The 25701-nt window shown below is 38.2% G+C and overlaps 1 protein-coding gene across 1 annotated transcript in view; it reads right to left on the bottom strand.

Annotated features, from left to right (window-relative positions):
- LOC108358585 (titin-like) overlaps positions 1 to 25701 on the bottom strand; it is a gene marked incomplete at its 3' end in the record, with an annotated part of 329734 nt that overhangs the window by 110868 nt on the left and 193165 nt on the right. The window contains exon 5 of the mRNA XM_017609990.1: positions 8407 to 8613. Coding sequence (XP_017465479.1) covers positions 8407 to 8613 — 207 coding nt within the window. The remainder of the gene's footprint in view (positions 1 to 8406; positions 8614 to 25701) is intronic.

The raw sequence follows: 25701 nt of genomic DNA, 5'->3' as shown, positions 1-25701 counted from the left end.
AATTCTTTAGTAAAATCTGGTTGTGCCAGGACAGGCGCTGAACAGAGTGTAACTTTAAGCTTTCCAAATGCTTCAACTGCCTCAGGAGCTAGTTTAAATGGACCAGGTGACTTTCGAAGGCAATCTGTCATGGGACCCGCCAAATCTGCAAAATTGGTAATAAACGACCTGTACCAATTTGCCATTCCTATAAACAACCTACGAACCTGACGAGGAGACTTTGGAATCGGAAAATCCTTTATCGCATCAATCTTGCCTGGGTCTACTTTCAAACAACCATTCCCTATTAAGTACCCCAGATACCGAATTTCCTTCTGGCAGAACTTGCTCTTCTTCACGTTGATTGTAAGTCCCGCTTCCCGTAAGCATTTCGCCACTTCCCTCAGCAATTCCAAATGGTCTTCAAAGTTTGAGCTGCACACCATCAGATCATCCAGGTAGACGAAGACGTTCTCTCGTAACCGTGAAGGAATAGCCTTATCCATCAGCCGACTCATTGTTTGTGGACCATTGCACAGGCCAAGGGCATTACTTTAAAGTGGTACAATGGCTTTCCTGGAACCGCAAATGCCGTCTTTTCCTTAGACGATTCCGTTAATTTGATTTGAAAGAAAGCATCCTTCAAATCAATACCACCTATAAAGTATGTATCCTTTAACCTGCTCAACAACCCATTAATATGGGGCAACGGGTACGAGTCCTTCTTTGTGACCGCGTTCACCTTCCTGAAGTCAATGCACAGCCTGACCTTGCCTGGTTTCCGAACTAGTACCACTGGACTACACCACGGTGAATTCGATTCCTCAATCACTCCCATCTTAAGTAGCCTTTCAATTTCGCTATAAGCTTCCGCCTGCCTGGGTGGTGAAAGAGGAAAGTGCTTGCTTTTAATTGGCACTGCATCACCCGTGTCTATATGGTGAGTCACTAAACTGGTTTGACCTAGTCCTAGCTTTTCGAGCACAGAAATCAATACCCAGGTGTGCTTCTTGGATTAATGATAAAGATAAAAGCGAACAGTCCTCGGAATATTTTTAAAAGTGACCGGTAAAGATATCCAGCCGAGTATTTTCTGCTGATTTCCACCAGCCGTGTAAACAAACGCGCGCAAAGAATGATATTTTAAATTGTTTCTCTTTAGGAAATCTTCGCATCCGTTTCCAAGAATGGAAACGTTTGCTCCGGAATCTAATAAACCCACTACGAAACTATCGTGTATTTTAATATTTGCTAGCGGTCGTTCGTCTGGCGTTATAAGAATTTTAGTGCTTTGCAAAAGTTTACGCATATTTACTCGGCTAGAATATCTTTTCCTACACTGTAGAATATTTTCTGAAACTACAAGTTTTGGTTCTTCTTCGAAAATATTCGCCCTTATCCGTTCATAATCCTTTTCTCTTTGCTATAAACTAACTGGGAATTGAGTCTGGAATGCGACATCCCTACGTGAAGACCTAAGAATTCGAACCTGCAGAGGATTGGCTGTAGAAGAAAACATATACTCGGAATCAGAACTATCGGAACTATCTCGGAAAGTTATGATGACCCGTGGTGAAACCCTCGAGGGACTGGTATTACTCTCCGAACTACTGACATCTCCATGCAAACGAATGGTTCTGGTTGGGACTGGCTTACTTTTTGGTTTAGTACAGGAGGTTGCTGCTCTTGTACTCCCTGCTTCGGGGGCTAGGGTGCCGAACGAGAATCCCCGATTGCCTTCTCGCTAGGGTTCCGGTTTCCCTGTTTCCGATGATCTCTGGGGCATCTTGGAGTGACCACCCCGTTCTGTCCACACTTGAAGCAGAACACGTTCCTAATCGCTTCCTCGCAATAGATGTAAGAGTGTCCCATCTTGTCACAGTTCCAGCACTGTATTCCTGAGTAGTCCGGTTTCCTAGTCCTCTGGAAATTCAGCGCTTCCACTTGTGGATCCACTTCTCCATCCATTCCTCCTGTCCATTCATCCGGTGTAATAGCCATGGTTTCGTTGACATGCCGTCCTGAATAGTTCGGTACCAAGCTCCTGGTTTCCTTCAGGATCTGTTCGCCTTTCCTAGCAACGTCACGTAGGTCATGTAGGGTCTGCGCACCAGCATTGAAAAGCATCAACTTCAGGCTGCTGTTAACGTTCCTCTTCAATATGTCCATCAACAGGTTCTCCGACATCGGCTCCCTTAGTCTAGCGTTCAAGGCTAATATATCTGTATGAAACGTATCATACGATTCATTAGCCTTCTGACGACGCATTGAGATCTCCATCATGATCTCATGGTCACTCTTTAAGGTGCCGAATTCCCGCCTGATAGAGTAGCACAAGAAGGGATAAGTCGCATCTGGATTCTGCTTGGTGAACAACCAGTACCATTCCTCAGCTCGCCCTGACAAAAAAAGGTGGAAGCTTGCCATCAACTGATCGTCAGTACATTGCGTGCGCTCACACAACGTATTTAGTTTAAAAAGAAAGTCCGAAACACTACCAGTGCCGTCATAGGATACCTTCCAATCCTGTGGCTTAATGACAATATTAGTGGTGAAATTTGGTCGGTTATTCAAAGTGGCTTGTGTCGGATTGCGTCCGATAGAAGCAAAGTCCCTAGGGCCATTGGGTGCAGTTTGAGATGCAGTTACCACTGCACTTAATGCGTTCATATTTTCCCGCATTGTTCTCATTTCAGCTCTCATTTCTTCTTGCGAAGTACGTAAGAGCTGATGAAGCACTCCTACCCACGAATCTCCTGCGGGCGCTCCGCCATTAGAACGTCTACTTCTATCTTCTGCAGCACCTTCACCAAAATCGGCATTCCCTGGCAAGGACCTATCATTTTCCTGTCTTCCCGAAAGCATAGTCATGGAGGTAGCGGAAACATTCTGGACCGAAGTCCCAGGTGGTGAGGTGTCAAGTAAATTTGAACTTTGACGGCTATCAACTTTAAGTCCCGGAGCGGGATTGGCCATCGGAATTGGAGGCGGAACTCCTCCAGTATGGTCAGCAATAGGTGAATGCATCACCAGAGGATTATTTGCTGGCATAGCGGGACTGGTATTCCTCCCGGCACCTCTTGACTTTGCGCCGCTACCTCTAACTGACGCACTGCGCGTTTGCATAAGCTGCTGTTCCATAAGCCGAGTCAAAGGCAATTGATAAATCAGGAAAATTTGCGCCTGAGATCAAAGCAAATTCTAAATTAAAAGTGTACCTAAGTGCGTAAAGCTTGGCTCCCCCAGAGCTCGACCAAAATTGAAAATCCGAAAAAAATGCTAAGTATGGCTTGCTTTGTTAGCTAAAGCCTAATTAAACGTTCGAAAAAGTCTTCAAATAAAAAAAAAATAAAGAGATTTAGCTAATTGGAACGGGTGCGGCAGTACGCGACCATAAAAAAAAAAACCGAAAATATCAATAATTATTCAGTCCGCGTACTGAATATAAATGTACGCGCGAAAAGCAAAAAAAAAATCAATCAGAATATATAGTTAGTAAGTACATAAGCGTATAAGGTTGCTAGTTATATATACGTGGTCATATACGTGGATTAAAAGTTCAATGGGGATTTAATTTTTATACGTATGGAAAATATGTATTTTTAAATATGTATTTTTCAAAAGTCAATGGGAATGCTGACCCCCTAACATTAAGAAGGCAAAAGTCTACGAAAAAGTATATGTTACAACACAAACAAAAAAAAATCGCTGTTTGGCCCAGCACACCCAACCGCAATGCAAAGCCGGCATAGTGGAATGCCCCTCCAGNGGTTGCTAGTTATATATACGTGGTCATATACGTGGATTAAAAGTTCAATGGGGATTTAATTTTTATACGTATGGAAAATATGTATTTTTAAATATGTATTTTTCAAAAGTCAATGGGAATGCTGACCCCCTAACATTAAGAAGGCAAAAGTCTACGAAAAAGTATATGTTACAACACAAACAAAAAAAAATCGCTGTTTGGCCCAGCACACCCAACCGCAATGCAAAGCCGGCATAGTGGAATGCCCCTCCAGACTTGAAGGGTGTACTGGCCTTCGCGTACTAGTTGCTGAACTATCTTTCGGTCTCAGTGCAGCCCACCGCAATGCAGCAAAGGGCAGTCACGCATGCCCCCCTGAGACATGTGAGGTGACTGAGACCCCGATAGTCAGTCGTGGTGGCAGTCCCAGCCCACTCCATCGCAATACGAAGGCGCTCAGGAGCGCCAGCGCNTTTCGGTCTCAGTGCAGCCCACCGCAATGCAGCAAAGGGCAGTCACGCATGCCCCCCTGAGACATGTGAGGTGACTGAGACCCCGATAGTCAGTCGTGGTGGCAGTCCCAGCCCACTCCATCGCAATACGAAGGCGCTCAGGAGCGCCAGCGCAGACCTATGGAGTGAGCTGGGTTCAAAAGAAAAATGTATATTTTAATTTTTTTTTCCCCCAAAGAAACAAGTCGCAAAAAAAACAAACAAAACAAAAAAAAATAATCGGCAAAAAAAAACTACTACAAAAACTATTTAAACTAAACCCCACTTAGCGGACTATTTTTCCCCAATTCCCATGCCGACATATCGGACCACTGACAAAAGCGGAGAAACAAAAAGTCAAATTACAAAAAAACTAAGTGCGTTTAGCACTGCCTCACCGGGTGAATGCAAAACTCCGGAGGACGTGACGTGAAGTCTCGGAGAAGCCTTCGGTTGCTGACCAAGAGGACCGATCCGAACCAGCATACTCAGCTCCACTTAACCCGCCGCAACGCAGCAAGGGGCAGCAAACACATGCCTCCCTGTGACTTGCGGGATGGTGAAGCCCAATGTGCCAGTCAGGACCAGTCAACCCGAGCAGACCTCAGGCTACCTCGTTGGGCGCCATCTGTTATGGTACGCTTACGATGGGAGCAGCAGTGAATGCAGACGGCATGACACAAAGGGGTGCTCTGTGGCTAGTCATGTCGGTTGGGCTGGGTTCTTGCATTCACTCCTTTTCCCTGCGCCATAGCAGAGAAAAGTCATGCCTGTCAAACATCTTCAGCTGCCGGCATGGCCGGAAGTATCGGACGGACACATAACGAAAATTCAAAAAAAAACTGAAAAAGAAACGTTAAATTGAAATGTTTAAAATAAAACTGAAAATCGAAAGAAACCAAAAATCTAACCAACTAAGAAACGCAAATGAACAAAACATACTTAAAACAAAGGCCGAATATGGTTGGGGCCACTGGCGTAAGTGCGGCCCCTGGTGCTGACCCACCCTCATCCATGGTCACCGGCGCACCCTATTTCCGATGACCCCATGATAGCTGCTTAATGTGCCCCCCTTAAGGAATGAGGAAAGTCAGCATTCTCATCTTATAATACAAAATTTACTTAAAATTCATTTTCTTAAAAACTAGTTCTTACCCTAATTGTATTCCCAAATGCTAACATTCCTAAGTCTAAGGTAAGTATAAGCAACTGTCAGAAAGTATTTTGATCGCGTCTTATAGGCTAAGTCCTAACACTATCCCTTATAAATTTTTATTTTTATTTTTTTTTTCCGAAGTCTAAACTTATATGATAGGTAATAATATTAGGGTAAGTACTGTAATGTTAGGGGTTCAATCGTGGTAAGTATTTTAATCAATTTAAATTCAGTCTAAGTTAAGGTGGTAGTGTATATTGATCTTACCAAAAGCAAATTTATTGTAAGTAGTAGCAGGAAGTGGCAAGTCTGGGTAAGTAGGTATGTTTAATCAGGTTTAGGGTTGTGATTTCGTTTCAAGTATTTAATTTTATTATTTTATTATTGTGGCCATTTCTTTATTATAAGTTATAATTACTATTAATATTTTTATTCCTTTTTTTCTTTTTTATTTTAGTTAGCGTAAGTATACAGTCCCGGGCTTGTGTTGTCTGGGTTGTACTTTTATTTAGTTTAATTAGTTTAACTTCATTTCATTTTATTTTACGTCATTGGATTTATTAAGTTTAATTTAATTAATTTTTATTTAGTTTAATTTACTTCCACTTTAATTTAATTTAATCTAATTATATTCAAGATTTTATTTTTTTTTTTCTCACTGTATGTAAGCATGTACGTATAATTCTATTCTGTTTTGATTGATTACAATTTCGTTCCTAGTTATTTTCCATTAATCAAATTTGCTTCGATGAGTAGGTCTACACCTTCGTAATACACACATGTACGTATGTAGGTACCTACACTGGTATATATATATATGTATGCTTTGGTTTCCTTAATTTATAAATTAATCCTATCTCTTATTTTAGTTTTGCACATACATATCTATATGTATGAGTATATGTGGCTAGGTTACCTACAGACCTATGGTCATACATAAGGTAAGTAGCTGTGTGCATATACACCTGTACGTACGTACCCTGTCCGAACCAAATAGATCGCCTTACAACTTTAACAACTGGAAAATTAGTTAGTACTACTTACAAAAAAAAACTTGTTCAGTAATTTGCGTTAACGTGGCCCCGGTCGTTGGGCTCGATGGCGCTACTATGCCTGTTGAGGAGTGTTGGTCGCAATGCGTCGTTGATGTTGCGTGTCGTTTCTGTCGTGTGCTGCTGATGTGGTAATTACACTCCGGTGTAGTTCAAAGCAGGATACATTACTTTTTGTAGCACAGCGGATCTATTGTGTATGCGAATCTCGTTTACGGATCCATTTAGCGGCGGTCTTCAGAATGCAAATTGAGCTGGTGATAATATAGGGATTAGCCTTTCGAGTGGAGGTAGCTTCCTTCACCAGGATTATGCATTAAGGCACACCCCTTAAACACCTTTTCGTAGCACTCCACTATGCATACACATTCAGTTGGTTAAATTGTTCACTTCCATTAAAACTGAAATGCTCCACCGATCACTGCTTGTGTAATGAACCACACGGAATGTTAACACAATTGAGTTTTTCAATAAAAAGGTACTTTTCCCCGCACAAACTAGCTAAACTTTGTCTCTCGCACACTCTTCTTTTATATATTGCAACCATACAGTTGAATTTAACGCCAGTCGAGAAAAATATCGTGACGGTTGCGTTGCCATCGGTTTTTATACCCTTGCATTGCGGAGTAGCATTGATGGCATGTTAGAGATGCCGCAGTGTTATCGATATGTCATGCAGGCCAATTGGGTTAATTTGTTTATTTCTTAGATTTTATAAGCAAGTTAGGGATGCATACGTTGATTTTGAAATTTACATAACCGATTTACGCGATGGTAAATGTAGATAAGGGCGTCAAAACTTATTAATTAGTTATTTTTATTTCAGGAAACCTAATGTTACATTTTATTTACTGTCTTTATCGACTATTGTTGAAAAGCTTAGTTTGAGAGAATGCTAACAAGGCTCTACCTATGCTAAGTATTCTCAAAATCGGATTGAATGATATCGGAAACTTTTGAGAAGAAATTAATGATTGTCTGTTAGGAAAAGGGAAAATGATTTTGTTAAAAAGTTTAAGTTATACTGGGCGCTGCATGACATATCGATTTTTGGGCCACGGGGCCATCTCTATATCACGCGCAATTCGGTAACGGGAGTCTCGCGTGATTTTTGTAACGGCAGTTTCGCGGAAATTTTATAACGGCAGTTCGCGCCGCCAATGAGATCCTGCCACGTAATAGTTCTATAGTGTGGCTTGTCTAAAAGGTTTAGTCTTCTCTTTTCCGCTTTTGCGCTTTTTATGTCCTGGCCGCAATGTTCCCTGTAGTGGCAACCCCGCCATGAATTGTCAAGATGGCAGAGTCTCATTGGCAGTTTTAGCGTTGCCGTACGCTCTGGTGAATTTTTCTGACACGTTACCGGGTGCACTATACGCCGAAGAATAAAATATTTAGATTTCTGTGCGGCAAACAGTAACCGATAACATCAGGACAAAGAAAATAAAGGTCGAAATTTTGTATTATCATTTTGAACTTATGTCGGATCGAATTCAAATATGAGACACCCTAAAAAAGAACATGTAGACAAATAAGCAAATATGTACTTAATGTTAAATGGAACAAGAAACAAATAAAAATATAAAAAATTTAAAAAAATCTTTTTGTTATTGATAGTTTATGTCCAAAAGTAGTTAGCTACAAGTTGACATATAATGCAGAGGAAACCAGTTCTCACTATTTTGCGGCCATCGCCCCTCAAAGGAGTTAGTTACGGCCAAAGGAAATAGTTAATAATTAGTTACCTCTAGTTAACTGCTAATTAGTTAATAGTTAGCTACAAATTTCCCATTTCCTGCAGGGTTATTTAAGACGGCAATGGAGGATATGCCTTCTGACAACCACAAACCCAAAAGTGGACGAGAATTTTTAGTAAAAAAGTTTGACCAAATGTTTTAATAAAAAATTAATTTTGGACTGAACGAAGTTCTCCGGGTCTGCTAGTATATAATAACTATATAATTTATTGGGTTTTCTACTTACAATTCATATCAATTTGTACCATCGCTTCAACAGCCGCCGATTTTATATGGCTCATCGCTTGACAACAGAGGCGTCCATTAAGATGTTCTCTTTTTAAGGGCCCGAATTTTATAACATTTTGGAGTGACTTAGTGTCGACATTAGCATATATTTCTGAATTTATTTGGATGTCTTCATAAAACCACGTCAATTCCGATCTAGGAGTGCCTACAACAAAATGCATATTACTAGATGATAGTTAATACTTACATATACATATACATATCGTTAGTATCCCTCCAAACCAAAGTTCCCGAAATCTTAACGAAATCTTTAGGAGTATCTGATTTCTGTAACGATTTTTCCGAATCTTCAAAGAAAATTATATGAAGTGGTTGACAGGAACTCGTAAAGAAATTTCTGTACGAAAAATAAAGAAAATTCTGAAAAAAGTCTGCAAGAAATTCTTCACATAGCAGCATTATTTTCATTTCTTTACCGATATTCTTCCGAAATTTCGTAAAAGAATGGAAGTGTGCGTAATTTATTTCATTTTAGAAAATTCGGCAAAAAATCGGATGGGATCTTTCCGAATTCTTTAAAATTTCTTTACGATTCAGAATACTCTGAAAAAATGGTTTGCAGGGATAGTATGGAAAGGAGGTATTTCACATCGTCTCTGAAAAAAGCCATAAATAACTAAAATTGTTTATTTCATAAAACGATGTGGGGGCTTATAATTCCATGATATAAATGCATGATAACGCGGTGCTACAGAAGAAAGCGTGAGTACTAGGTACCATGAACGAAAGACGTGCCGAAAGAAAGAAAAAAGTTATTTTGTAGCTGTTGAAATCTCGACGCCATCTTTGTTGTAAGAAGTAAGCAACGAAAAGAACAAAAAAAAAACGCGTAATTGTTGAACGCATGAATAATCATTTTTATTATGCAAATTCTTCTATAAATCATGTCGTTGTGTTAAATTATTCTTTACCTTATGTGTGCACACGTTGTCACAAGCGAAAATTAAGAAAATTGCAGTAAAAAGCCACCACCAAATTGTAAACAACGAACAAATGTAAACAAACGGCTAATGTCAAGGTCGCCCAACTTTTTTCCTAAAGGCTGATTCAAATACAACTTTTTTCGCTTTGCTTGATAGTTCTTTGCTTTGACATATAAGATCGATGTAGGCATATGCATGAGTATGCTCACCTAAAAAACGTTGGAAGCAAAGCAAAGCAAACCGAAGCAAAATATTGGGCAACTCTCAACTGTTGCCCGCTTTTTCAATCAGCTGTCTACATGCATCTTTTCTCGGGCGCTTGCATTTGCATTTCATGACAAAAATAGGGTAAATAGCAATTATTATTGCTATTATTAATGCATATTATTATATTGTTATCTATTTTAAAGATAAAAAATATGGAGAAAAAGGAGAACGCAAAAGCTGTCAAAGCGTTTATTGTAGCATACCTTCTGCGTTTCACGCTTTGTTGTCAAAGTTTGAACTGTCAAGCAAAGCGAGGAAAGTCCTATGTGAATGGCCCTTAAATGCGATTATAACGGGCTACTAAGGAGAAGGCGTGATCTTGTATTTTTGGTTCATGCTAGGTACTCATGAAATTTGATGTGTAAACATATGCGTATGGCGAAGTATAAACGTACTTTTACACATAAATATAATCAAATCAATCAAAGCTCGTTCGCCGTCAAATTTTTTCTGTTTGTTCAGTTTTACTCCGACTCCTAACGGTTGCATTTTTATGAGAAGCTGTTTTTCATGACAGAAATACACTCGGGGGTTTGCCATTGCCTGCCGAGGNAACATATGCGTACGGCGAAGTATAAACGTACTTTTACACATAAATATAATCAAATCAATCAAAGCTCGTTCGCCGTCAAATTTTTTCTGTTTGTTCAGTTTTACTCCGACTCCTAACGGTTGCATTTTTATGAGAAGCTGTTTTTCATGACAGAAATACACTCGGGGGTTTGCCATTGCCTGCCGAGGCACTATGGTCTGGCGACAATTATTTTCTGGCCAAAACTTAATAGAGGTTTTTCGAACTCGATGATTTATCCCTCTATTCTAACAGAGTCACAAAATTAGCTCATCACTGTTGTGATTTCTAGTGCGCCGAGAAATGTGTCCCAAAAAATTCGATTTTGAGTGCTAGAAAAAAATTTAAAAATTTGTATTGTAGCGGCATATTTTTGCAGCTTTGAGGCGCAGTAGAAATCACAGCAGTGATGAGCTAAAGTTTGTGATTTTGTTAGAATACGGCTGTTAAAGTCTGTGGTCAGATTTTTGAAATTGAAAATGGCGGATGCAATATGGAGTTACTGGGCCGTTACACATTCAATTTTCCCTTTTCAATTTTCAATACTCTCACACTTTTTCACTAACACACTCTTATTTATTACTTGAATGGGCAACTTGCTTTAAATTTTTCCCTTTCAATTGAGTTTCAATTTTGCTTTAAATTTTGATCAGCTTTTCAGCATTGGTGTGCGAATTTTGTGAAAATAAAAAAATGCTAAGCTTATGCATGTTAAAATGTTAATCTACAATAGAATTAAAATGGAAAATGTTCTTCAGAAGCTAGTTAGTTACATTGTTTTCTTGAAGGCGACATGTTGACACTGAAATTGCTTCTCAAATTGAATACAGCCCGTGATTCAATAAATAAAGGTTTGCTCATTATTGACATTAGAGTTTGACACTCCCTTAGCTCCCTTACAAAAGCTTTGCACACACACACGAACCCACATATAGTGCCTTGCTAAGGGAGCCGATTTTGTCAAGAGGGAGCGAGAATACTGCTTTTTGAGCAAACCTTTTATTGGCTGCATTTCTTTATACATTCCGGATAATCCCATTTCACAGCCGGAATAAACAGAATGCGTTTGAAATATACGTTAACATATCACCAGGAACGTTCTAAAGAATAAGTAAACAAAAAAGTTTATTCCAAACGTTCAGAATGAATAAATAAATGCAGCCATTATTGAATCATGAATACAGCCTACGTAATGGCTTTCAATTTTGATGATTTTTGATAAGCAATGTGTGGTAGGAAATTTAAAGGCAAAACTGATTGTATGTCGTCAGCGTTATCAGAAAAAAAATTAATTTTAAAAAATTTGTTTAGGTTTTGCTTTATATGTTTTTCTAGTCAAAGCTGCTTCAAATAAAAACTCTTTCTTTTAATTATAAGCTTATATTTGAATTTATTTGAAAGGATACTAGCACAGCAAGTATAATACTAATAATTAGGATAGATATAAAGTTGAAAAAAAAATAACGTAACGTACAAGTTTAAACAAAAAATGCAAGAATGAATTTTTCACCTCCGTACTTGCATATCATTCTTGCTACTTCCTTTATGTAGTTGTTATATTCTGCGGATATGCTCCCTCTAATAATATTTCGCAGAAAAATGTTTAAAACAGCATTTTTTTTGCATTTTTGTTGACTTCTGCTTTTCAAACATCGAAAAGCATGGCAAAACAAGTGTTCTAATAAATAAGCCCATTATTAAAAATATGCAAAAAAGTGCAANATTTTTTTGCATTTTTGTTGACTTCTGCTTTTCAAACATCGAAAAGCATGGCAAAACACACCTGGAAGTGTTCTAATAAATAAGCCCATTATTAAAAATATGCAAAAAAGTGCAACATGATTCTCAGCCCTATTTTGTAAAGCTCTACTTCAAACAAAGGTGGCGCCTTCGCGGACCGCTAATCCTCCCTTTCACGATTTGATAGCATACACCCTCTCGCTGACGTCACATTATTATTTTTTCGCACAAGCGATGAACATTAAATTTTCATATTGTACCCATTTGCCGGAAAGTTGTACCTAAAAGTAGATACACGTACCTAAACAGTAAACATGTATTTTTATGTGCATATATTTTTGATAGTTGGACTTACATGAAATAATATTTTACTACGTTCCAAATGTACCTAAAATAATGAGCTTGTACCGAATGTACGTTCAAATTTAAGAAGTTGAAGAGTAGGTACAATTCAATCTAGTTTTACATCACAAGACAACTGACTACGAAAGAAATCAATTTGTAAACTTTTAGTAAAAATTACAACTTTAACAGCTGATATTTTAACTGGAAAACTCTTTAAGAAAATAATGAGTATGTACTCTTTTATTCAGGAGAATTAGTTTAGTGAAGGGAAAAATCGCTTTATCGATACTTTAAAAAATGACTTTTGGCCAGCAAGTAGTAGCTGCCAGACCATAGTGCGAGGCAGTGTTGCCGCCGCTCAAAGAACTTTCTAACCAAGATTAGACGAAAAAGTTACCAAATGTAAGGAGAAATAACCAATTTTTTTATTAGATTAACAATTCAGGTTATCACAAATTCTTTTATATAGTATGTATAGACATATTTAACAAACCAAATTAAANTGTATAGACATATTTTACAAACCAAATTAAATCAATTTTTATTTGCATTTTTGATCAGTAAAACCGTTTAAGGCTGAAAATAACAGAAATACATTCATGTATATAAGTACATATTTTAGAAAATCAGGCTTCCCCTATTAGGTGCATATGTTTTTTTTTCTAGAGGTGGCACAAAGTATTGAAAGCCGGAAAGTGTGGGACTTGCTTTTCGGCTCACCTCACTAAAAACCCACCCCTGCTCCGATTCCCTCGCTCCGTGAAACTACCGTTAGGCATTACTTCGCCGAGGGGGAGCGGCCTATTGCCTCTCTATGAAAACCTGAGCATTTGTTCCGCTCGACGCAATTTAGTCAAAATGGTGTTTGCCATATTGCAAACAACGGACCAGTTTTCTTCTGACTCAAGCATATTATCCACTAGGTTTTCAACCGTAAGTGGCCTCCCCACCTTCATGCTCGAGTCATCCCTTTCGATTGCAAACCTCGGACAGACGAAAAAACAGTGTTCAGCGTCTTCAATAACGTCATTTGCACAGAAGGTCCAGTAAGAATTGTCTTCGTGTTTGAATTTATACAAGCCAGATTTATGTAAAACAACCATGTCCCGTCAGTATTTGGGTCACCGTGCCGTTTTTCTCGCCAGCTTCGTAAAGAAGGAATTAGGCGATATGTCCAGCGTCCCTTACCTGAAGTGCCCCATCGACTCTGCCACCTCTGCAAACAATTTTGCTTCGCCGCGTCACGACTTGTCTTATTCACTGTGGTTTCAGTCACCTCTCTTGCCAAAATGTCAATTGGGCACAGAGCCCAGATATTACCAGCGCTGCTTAGGTGCATATGCATGTTAATATCTTCGTAAACATCACCAGACTCTAAATGACGTTATTAAATAAGTACATATGTACACAGTTTCCCATTTCTTTGTAAGAATCAATGAAATACCTAATCAGCGTGAACAACCACATTGTATATACATATTTTATAATTAAGATTAAACAATTAAAAATTGGACTGTATTTTAACTATATCGTCGCTCCGCGCGAAATACCTGGTATACGCTGAACGCAGTACCGCGTATAAGATGGTAAATAAATTTTACAAAAGCGCAAAAAACCGATTTTTTTCAAAACTGTGGAATGGTATTTCCCTTTAACCTACTTGCTATAAGACTATTATTATTAATCTTAACTTAAATTAATAAAGTAAACAGTATTGGAAAAATAATAACCAAATCCCTTTTTTATTGTACATGGTATTGGATTCCGCATATACTAGGTATTTATATATGTACTACTTATCCGAGCATGTATTCATTTGAAGTAGTCTTTAGCCGACCATGTATATTAGGTATTCTGTATATTATAAAACAAAAACATACATATGTAAGTAATATTAATAACTTCATTCCAAATATTCTCACTTGGTTTCACTGATGAGGGTTCTATTGTTGCTGCTACTCTCCTCAACCTCGACAGGTGTAGCTGGATTATGTTTTATAACGAGCCTAATTTAAAATTTTTTTGGAAATACATATTATGCAAAATAAAACCAAAATTATGTATTTTTTGTTCACTTATCCATGGCAATAAGCCCGTATAAATTAACTTGAAACACCAATTTTGCGCGAATTTCTAATAATTCAAATTATTCAAATGTCATTTCAGGTACATACTAGGGGTCTTCAACAAAAGTCATAAACTGTTGATAAACTTGATAAAATGATAAAACTATCATTTTGATAAATGAACTGTCAAACTTTGTATGGACATCTATTTAACCAAAGTTTATCACTTTATCAAACGATTTTGGTGGATAAATGTATAAATTTCAGCAAATTTCAACCCTGACAGACTGCCAGGTGGTTGATTTTGCTACGAACACATAAAAAGCAAATTAGTACTAGCCAGATAAGTTAAATAATAAACAATTTTGTGCAATTATTTACCTGCGTTCATAAAAGAATGCGGATAAACTGATAAATTTAAGCAATTTATCCCTTTATCACTTTAGATGAAGACCCATACTATGTAGGTGTGTGCAAAGAGAATGGTGTAACTGCCGGGCCGTTTCAAAAACTTGGCGATTAATTCACCACGATTTATTAAAGACACGAACCGATAGTTGCACCCTCGAACTTTTACATGCTCTTTTGCATATCGCACACAATCTTCAAAAGTGACACAACTCAAAATTTGGAATTTTTGAAATACGGCACTAAAAATGCACACAGAGCTTTTATTTAACTTCAAGCTAAGTCTGGAGCAAATTTTTGTTATAATTTGTTGAAAAAACCTAAGGTGAAGTCTCCCTTGCCCATATGATTAGCATGTGCTACGAAATAGATTTCCGCATTTTCTGACGAACATGTAATTTTGAGTTGTGTCACTTTTGAAGATCGTGTGCGATATGTAAACACATGATTATTATCGGAATAGTTCTAATCTTGGGTTGTCATTTAGTAGTAATAACTTTAATTAAATAACCATATTGAGCACAATAAATGTATTAGTTTATACTATTTTTCAAAGATTTAATTATTGTATATATATAAAAATTAAAAACTGCAGTAAATGTTCAAAATAACCAAAATGGGAAAGATCTTAACAACTTCACAGGCAAGAAAAAAATAACCAAAATTGGTTAAAAGGCCAAAACGGCAACACTGGTGCGAGGAGCGACTGCTGTTAAGGCCCGTCCACATAGAACTTTGGCGTTACGTTGGCGTTGGCGTCGCTTTAACAGCTGACTATGAATACATGAATTCAAATGCAGCCGTCCACATAGCCGAAATTCGACAACGCTCACGCCAACACAAAGCAAAAAGATGGCCAACTCTCAACTTTTCGCGTACGTTGCTCGTCAGCTGTTGCAAATAAATACAATTATGTGAAATATTTTTCCTTTTCAATCAAGTGCGGGCAAGAAATATCTTTTTTAGTGCAATTATTGATATGAAATATTAATTAATCTCTCGTTAGTATGTTAATTTAGTGGCCCAAGCATTCGCTGCCAAACGTTCATTGTAGCAAGCATACTTTTAACGTGCGTTCTGTCAAACCAACTCCAACGCCAAAGCCAACGCGAAAGTTCTATGTGGACCGGCCTTTAGGAAGATAACTTTTCATTATTACAACGCTGTTATAAACTTGCAATGTTGTGTGTCCAGACACCATTTTTAGCTATAATCATAGATCATAATCAAGGTTCCTGTACAAAAGTCTAGAAATCAACATCGAAGGTAGGCCTTGCCAGAAGAAGTTAAATATTGCGCCTAAAAATATGTACTACATACGCTACAGCGGAAATCTACGACAAGCCATTTCTTTAATTGAAATCGTATGTATGTACATAGTAAACGTGAGAACAAAACATTTTGCTTGCATATGTACAAAATAAACCACATAAATATTTGCGCAAATAGCAACTTTTACAAATAAGAATCTTTTTTGTACTAATTTGTCTTTGCGCAAATATTTGTGTGGTGTATTTTGCGCGACAGTCTTCTGTTCTCTTTTCACTGCAAGTTAAATTATTTTAATATCTGTTGCAAAATTTTATACAGACAAGACTAAAAAGTAGAAAATAAGTAATATAAAAAACTTTTTAATATACCAAGCTTTTATAGATTAAAAATTATAAAATAACTAGCAGACCCGGCGAACTTCGTCCCGTCTAAAATCAGATTTTTAATTTAAACATTTTGGTCCAACAGTTTCTCCAACAATCCACTTTTCCGATATGTACTGCAAATTCATCGGCAAAGACTACGGATTGGTGGTCGTTTGCCGCCTTAAATAACCGAACGAAGGTGTTATGTCCATGAGAAGTTCCCTGGTGGCAACAATGATCCGGATCTATGGTGAATGTGCCTAGAAACTGTATCTTACAGTTGGTGCCAATTTCAAATACAATATATATACATAGATTGAGATGAAATACCTTAAAAGCCAGTTTCACGAAAGCAATTTAAGTGAAAAATTATTTTTTCTGCCAGGTTTTACATTAACTTAAATTAAAAATATAAGTTTTCATTAAATTGCTTTCATAAAACTGGCTTTTAAGGTATTTCGACAGGTGGTGATTTGAGATTTACCACTGCATAACTCTACCCTGGTGTCTCCGAATGAAGCTTTAACGCATAATATTGTTGGCAAATCACATCCATTGGGCCGATCGTAACGCACGAGAGTTCGATATACTCAATGTTGTAACAGGTCGATTTCGTATTGACATTCACGGCACCTTTTCTCACTTGTAGATTTTTAGTAATAACTCTACCTCAGCACCACCTGGCAGCCTTTTTTGCAACTGGACTGCCTTTACCGTTTCCAATACAAGTTTTGAATATTCGACAAATCGGATCATAAAACAGTTTTTTTATTAGCAACTCAAATCCAGCGCCACAACTGGCGGATTAAATTCTGAAACTAAACCATCCAAAGACCCACTCAAACACACACACAAAACTTTGTTAAAATCCCTCCAGCCATTTAGGATTTCATACACAAATATACCTACAGAAGAACTATATACACATTCAAAGATGACGACGATTTCGAGTTGCAAATGATAAGAAAAAGGGATTTTTTTATTATGTAAATAGTATGAAAGGTAGAGAATATATTAAAGATTTTTCAGTCACCGACTAGCCTTCGTTGTGTACGGTCACTCGTTCTCTCTTAAGCGCAGTCGCTAAATTTCTTAGACGTTGTTGTACTCAGTTACGTAAGCCCCACGTGTGCTACTTTTCTTGTGAGTTTCTCAAATTAAGTAATAACTTAATTCAATAACTCAATTTCAAAAACCCTTAATCAGTGCGGAGTGTGTGGAGAAATGCCCCCGGGGCTAGGGGAAAATAGGTTCGCCATTCTTTCCCCTACTCATCAACAAAAACGAAAAATACCCAACAAAACGTACGAAACATTTCCAGATTTACCAGCCATAAATATCACCAAGAATGATGATCCCAAATACATCGTGTTGAAAGCATCAGGAAGTGAAAAGCCTCTCACAAGNTGGTGTCTCCGAATGAAGCTTTAACGCATAATATTGTTGGCAAATCACATCCATTGGGCCGATCGTAACGCACGAGAGTTCGATATACTCAATGTTGTAACAGGTCGATTTCGTATTGACATTCACGGCACCTTTTCTCACTTGTAGATTTTTAGTAATAACTCTACCTCAGCACCACCTGGCAGCCTTTTTTGCAACTGGACTGCCTTNTATATACTCAATGTTGCAACAGGTCGATTTCGTCTGACATTCACGGCACCTTTTCTCACTTGTAGATTTTTAGTAACAACTCTACCTCAGCACCACCTGGCAGCCTTTTTTGCAACTGGACTGCCTTTACCGTTTCCAATACAAGTTTTGAATATTCGACAAATCGGATCATAAAACAGTTTTTTTATTAGCAACTCAAATCCAGCGCCACAACTGGCGGATTAAATTCTGAAACTAAACCATCCAAAGACCCACTCAAACACACACACAAAACTTTGTTAAAATCCCTCCAGCCATTTAGGATTTCATACACAAATATACCTACAGAAGAACTATATACACATTCAAAGATGACGACGATTTCGAGTTGCAAATGATAAGAAAAAGGGATTTTTTTATTATGTAAATAGTATGAAAGGTAGAGAATATATTAAAGATTTTTCAGTCACCGACTAGCCTTCGTTGTGTACGGTCACTCGTTCTCTCTTAAGCGCAGTCGCTAAATTTCTTAGACGTTGTTGTACTCAGTTACGTAAGCCCCACGTGTGCTACTTTTCTTGTGAGTTTCTCAAATTAAGTAATAACTTAATTCAATAACTCAATTTCAAAAACCCTTAATCAGTGCGGAGTGTGTGGAGAAATGCCCCCGGGGCTAGGGGAAAATAGGTTCGCCATTCTTTCCCCTACTCATCAACAAAAACGAAAAAGACCCAACAAAACGTACGAAACATTTCCAGATTTACCAGCCATAAATATCACCAAGAATGATGATCCCAAATACATCGTGTTGAAAGCATCAGGAAGTGAAAAGCCTCTCACAAGTTATTCATGCTTTGGTGTTCATAAATCTTTATTGGCTATTAGCAAAGATATAATAAGTATTAGCGATATACGTGACGGTAGCCTCCTAGTCTTAACCAAGAACAAAAAAATAGCCGAAAAGTTTTGAATACCAAATCGCTCCCAGGCACTTGCCCGATCACAGCCACCTACCAAGTAAATTTGAACTGTGTGAAAGGTACCATATTTGCACCTTTCCTTATAAATGTTAGCGATGAAGAAATCATTGAAGGTTTGCAAGCGTACGGTGTGACTTCAGTTTACACATTTAAAAAACAAATAAATAACATTTTAACTCCAACTGGTGCACTCCTTCTCACATTTGATAGCTTCCATATACCTGATAAAATAGACGTAGCGTGGAGAAAAATTTCAGTTCGCCCTTACTACCTGTTATATCTGCTTGGTCTGGAAGGAAGTCGTGGCGGGACAGGCACGCTGGTAGCCCGGCTTGAGCTCGTTGGGCTATGGCTTGGTTCTTGCCACTCCCAACCTACAGCCATCAACAAAACTTTCATGCCTTGAAACCGGGGACATGAAAGGAGTAGCGTATAGGATACAAAGCAGTAGAAAACGATACTTAACCTACAACAATATCCATTAATTCAATTAAAAATCTACCTTGACTTGCTGATNGCCACTGTGGCTCCGTACGCGAGAGTGGAGTCCCATATCCTGAATTGGTCCGTCAGACAAATAGTCTCGTCAGCGTCGTCATTGCGTTACTCTAGCCACAGTTACGAACCCATCCCAAGCCCAGTTGCCCCGAGGGCGACACCCACACCAACCACAAGAAAACTAATGCCTCATATTACTATCTGCCATATCTCAACCAAAAACTAAATAAATGACTCCTATAAGCATAACTTCTGTTTATCTTCTTCTCTCTTTATCCTTTATTTAGTGAACTAACATGCATAAATCCTTACGATACTTAACCTACAACAATATCCATTAATTCACTTAAAAATCTACCTTGACTTGCTAATGTTGCTAAGTATTCTCATCACTATTGGACCAAAGTACNAGTCCGATCAGGGGGAGCCATCCCACCCCATCTGTTTTTATAGCACAAACAGCCTTGGACCCCACTGTGGCTCCGTACGCGAGAGTGGAGTCCCCTATCCTGAATTGGTCCGTCAGTCAAATAGTCTCGTCAGCGTCGTCATTGCGTTACTCTAGCCACAGTTACGAACCCATCCCCAGCCAAGTTGCCCCGAGGGCGACACCCACACCAACCACAAGAAAACTAATGCCTCATGTTACTATCTGCCATATCTCAACCAAAAACTAAATAAATGACTCCTATNCCCTATAAGCACAACTTCTGTTTATCTTCTTCTTTCTTTATCCTTTATTTAGAGAACTAACATGCATAATTCCTTACGATACTTAACCTACAACAATATCCATTAATTCAATTAAAAATCTACCTTGACTTGCTGATGTTGCTAAGTGTTCTCATCACTATTGGACCAAAGTACTTTTATGTGTATATATACTTATATATAATTAAAGAAACAATTCTTTTTATTTTTTTAATATTTATTACTTTTCGCCTCCTTTTTTTTTTTTTGCGTGATAGTTCACCATAACATAGTATCTAATACTACACTAGACACATTCGCGTTATACTTCGCCCTAGGATTATATTTAAATACAGACGATGTTTAGCAAAACAAAACCAAAAAGAAAATTAGGGAACTAGAGCTATCCTGCTCACATACATGCGTACTAACGTATATTAGATATGTATATATATTTCGATTCACTCACCCTTCCATCCCACCGATGTTGGTACCAGCATTGGAGACGAAACGAAGGAGCTGAGAACTAGTGATACAAAATTATATTCATACATACATATATACATACGGAGAGTGGAAGCGAAGGTCACTCGCCACTTCCACTTGTTTTCAATGGAGCAATAGCGAATTAGTTCCGAATTGACTTTACTACGGCAAAATACTACGCGCGTGTGTGCAAGTGTGGAAAAATTAAATGTTTTGCAAAAATCGCGAAATCAATTGAAAAATGTAAGTTAAATTTAAGGACAGTGTCAATGCACTTGGGTGTCCACTGCAGGTTCCAGGAACGTCGTTGCCGGTACCTCGCATTCCTACAGCCACGTGGAGCCTCAGTTGGGCCGGGCCAAATTGGTTTAGTCGGCAGCGCACTGCAAGGTGAGTAACTCGTTGATTTTACAATCGTAGCGAGTAGATTCTCGTTGCCTCTGCAACTCGTTTTCAATCCGCATTCCCATACGCTCTGAGCCTGTCACTGAGCTGTGACTCTCCCGCTAAGCGTGGATATACATCACGGCGCAGCGAACAAAGGTGACGCCGTCAGTGGTACCGCTACTTTGGTTTAGCCGATTTTGACAGTTGTGGAAATTTGAATTATAAGTGAAAAATCAGTTTAAATCGTGTTAATTTGCAATTTGTGAGTGATTTTTAAGTTGAAGACTGCCTAAAAACTAATACAATGAGGTGCTGTGTGTTAAATTGCGACAGCCGTCAAGATTCAAGAAGCGTAGATGCAAGTGTAGCGCTGGGACGAATCGCTGCATTTTGTGTACATAGGGCACGACAAAGCCGTTCCCGAAATGTTTCTCTATTATTATATTAACAGCATTNGCAATATTTTCGCATTTAGCAAAATTAAAACACGTTTTTCGCAGTAAAGTGAACTGCTTTGGCTGTTTCAACTCGTTCATCTTTTCGCTCTATTCTTTGTTTACTTGTGGTACACAAATGTCAACGCCCAGGACGGCGCAATCTTGTATTCTATCATTCTTGGTTATACATATGTCCGTCCTTTGCGCCCTTTTGTATGTATATAGTTTTAAGTTTTGGTTCTGGTCTAAAATTCAACTGCACCCGAGCAAGTATATACATAGTATGTACACGTATATACAAATCATATACATAAGCCTATGTATGACGGTGTGTAAATATGTATGGCTCCTTGCTCTTTGGCAGCTGTTACGTTGGCCGCGGAAACCTCACCCGTCAGTAATACCTGTAACCGAATTTTTGTATATATATTACTGTGTATATCTGGTCTTGTCCATGTACGCATACACATCTGTACAAATGGACAAATGCACGTAGGGCCACTTACATATGTATGTACATACCCATATGCCGCTACGATCAACCTATGTGGACCCAGGCATACATACGTGGATGCCTGACAGAACGACCCATCTCCATTTCTGCCATTGTAAAACTATTCAAAAATCACTTAAGTCGCTTTGCCAATATTTCACAGCATGTATGCATGTATACACGTACCTGTCTCACTTGCAGCCAATATNAGGGGTTCTTACTATGCTCCTGTTAATATCAAAATCCTGGACCGCTATCAATACCGTTGTAAGCAACAAATACCGGTAGATATACTTAATCTCCCTTTTTTATTACATATTCATATATTATTCACACTTTTAGCTTCCAGTGGTAACTTAACTCTGATGGTTTCTATAACTATTCCTGGCCTTCGAAGGTCTGTCGAAATCAACTGTTTTTGAATTCGTGACTAGGATCGTGTCGCTTTGGCACTGTTAGCACCTCCTACTTTCCCCAACTAAAGCAGATCATTGCACTTGTACTTTCACTCCTGTGTACATGCCAACAACCAAACAGCGTTCAAACACACACACACGTGCACATACACACATGCGTACTTAACAGAGGGCTGTTACATACCCCAACCCGATGCGCCGTAAGACATGCCAAATTCTCGGCCATACAATGAAATATTGTAAAAACCCTCCTTTGTGCGCGAATTGCAGCCTCCCCCCACATGTAGAAGTCGAGTGCAGCAGAATTATATGTGCAAACTGCTCAGGTGACCATCCCTCATCTTCGAGCATGTGCCCAAAATATACTCAGGCGAAAGAAATTCTAAAAATTAAGACAATTAATAAATGTAGCATGCGAGAAACAATAAATAAGTACAAATCGCAAACCCCAGAAACTTCGCCTCTTCAATTATACTCGCACGCCGTTAATTCCTTTTCTCAGTTATCCAGCAATAGCAATAACAAAACCTCAGACAAAAACATTAGTCGCACAACAAAAATAGCAAACAACATTAACTCCAACACTTCAAACTTGAATTCAGGTTCAGCCTCTCTTAACTTAAAAAAAACTGATAGCATCGATACCGCAAACAAAAAAACAATGAGCAACTTCTCTGCCTCCATTGCTTCTAATACGAAGCCCACATCCTCAAAGCTCTCCAATTCTCAAAGCAAAAGTAATAACTCCATGAACTCTAATACACTCACTTCCAATGAGTTATATAGCAAGCCTACGTCATCAACAAACGTCAAAAGACACAACAGCAATACCCACAATATAACCTCCACTCTAGACTTCTTTAATGTTAAGCCGACATTCTCGGTAAATCTTAATACACAAAACAATAATAACAATATTAATATTTCTCAGTTTTCCTTTTGTTCAATAAGTGATGACGAGATGTCACCGAGCTTAGCTGACGCTAAATCCGAAGACGTTTCTTACAGCCTCTCTGTTGTGCAGAGCGTAAGCTTGTAATAAACGACAGCAGCATCTTTTCTCTCTACAATTTTACACTCTTTCACCTTTTTTAATGTTCTCTATTCTACAATGGAGCATGAATGGATACTTCAATAATTATACTCAGCTTGAAATTCTCCTTAACTGCTATTCTCCCTCAATTCTACTCCTTAACGAAACACAAATACCACACAATTTCGTGCCAAATACACCAAAAAAATATATTGGGTATTTTTACAATCTAGCCCACATAAACAAGTAATTTTTAGCAAAAAAAAAAACCGACTTTAACTCTCATATAAAAAAAAATATATATATATATATATCTCATGATCCCCTGATAGGATCTTAACCAGATTAGTATGGGACCACCTCTGAGACACTACCTTTCCGATGCAAAAAGAATTACGTTGACGTGGTCCAAAGTTTTGCGGTAACATACATAAAAAATAAATAAAAAATATTCCGGCGAACTAATAACCTCCTCCTTTTTTGGAAGTCGGTTAAAAAGAAATATCCCTCATAAAGCAGTACCTATTAGGGCTCTCATCGGAGCGGTAGCGGTCGAAATATAGCGTCCTAAAAAATTAACAATCATGTGCGTTTATACTCCGCGAACAAAAGACTTCTCTTGAGCTTACACAGCTTTTTAATCAATCCAACTCACAACTCATTGTTGGTGGAGATCTTAATGCATGGAGCACCATGCGGGGGTCCGCTCGCACCAATTCTAGAGGTGAAAAAATTGAAGATGAATACTGTCTTCAAATCTCATTTGCCTTAATGATGGCTCACCAACCCATTTTTCTACACGCAACTCTTTTACACACATTGATGTCACTTTATGTTCCACTCCCATAGCCCCTCTATGTGCGTNCCGACTTTAACCCTCATATAAAAAAAAATATATATATATATATATCTCATGATCCCCTGATAGGATCTTAACCAGATTAGTATGGGACCACCTCTGAGACACTACCTTTCCGATGCAAAAAGAATTACGTTGACGTGGTCCAAAGTTTTGCGGTAACATACATAAAAAATAAATAAAAAATATTCCGGCGAACTAATAACCTCCTCCTTTTTTGGAAGTCGGTTAAAAAGAAATATCCCTCATAAAGCAGTACCTATTAGGGCTCTCATCGGAGCGGTAGCGGTCGAAATATAGCGTCCTAAAAAATTAACAATCATGTGCGTTTATACTCCGCGAACAAAAGACTTCTCTTGAGCTTACACAGCTTTTTAATCAATCCAACTCACAACTCATTGTTGGTGGAGATCTTAATGCATGGAGCACCATGCGGGGGTCCGCTCGCACCAATTCTAGAGGTGAAAAAATTGAAGACGAATACTGTCTTCAAATCTCATTTGCCTTAATGATGGCTCACCAACCCATTTTTCTACACGCAACTCTTTTACACACATTGATGTCACTTTATGTTCCACTCCCATAGCCCCTATATGTGCGTGGAAAATACTAGATACATTACACAGCAGTGACCACTTCCCCATACTTACCCAAATTAATTCCAGCAACCAAGCCTGCAATATTAAGTCAATTCCGAAATTTAAATTAGATCAAGCAGATTGGAAAAACTTTGAAAAGCAGTGTCTCTAGCTGTGCAGTACTATAGAAACTTCAATAAACACAAATCAAGAAGATGGACAAATTTCAAAAATATTACACAATGCAGCTCATTATACTATTCCGCAAACGTCGACAAAACCTTTTAGAAAGAAAATACTATGGTGGAATGAAGAATTGACCAAACTCCGCGCAGCCAAACAAAATGTATGTCATCAATATAAACACTCTCGTTCCACAAATAACTTAGTCCAATACAAAAGAGCAAATGCTCTTTTTAAATGGTCCGCGAAAATCGCTAAAAGTTGTGAGCGCGATTATTATTTTCAGAAAATATATTATGGCCCGTAGTCATAGTCGCAAATTTAAGATATAGTTTTCAGTTTACAATGGATTTTTAAGTTGTGTCAACCATAGACATCTTAGAAACAGCTTTTTGTTAGTATGAGAGAAAAATTTACTCGGCAATCTAAAGAAATATAAGTACTTTAATTAGTTCACCCTGTGTCCGCTGCAGGATCGCGGATTTAGCAAGCGGGAAGTCGTAGGTTCGAATCCCACTGCCAGGAAACAGTTATTTTTTATCTGTTTTTTTTTTGTTCTTTTAAATATCACTTACAATTTTTTTTTATGTAATTAAAGTTGTTCTGACCGTTTTAATTAAAATTAAACTCAATAAAAAAA

Source organism: Rhagoletis zephyria, unplaced genomic scaffold, assembly GCF_001687245.7.
Source record: "Rhagoletis zephyria isolate East Lansing unplaced genomic scaffold, Rhagoletis_zephyria_1.1 Rzeph_scaffold_00270, whole genome shotgun sequence".
Taxonomy (NCBI): Eukaryota; Metazoa; Arthropoda; class Insecta; order Diptera; family Tephritidae; genus Rhagoletis; species Rhagoletis zephyria.
This window is presented reverse-complemented; position numbering and strand designations above follow the sequence as displayed.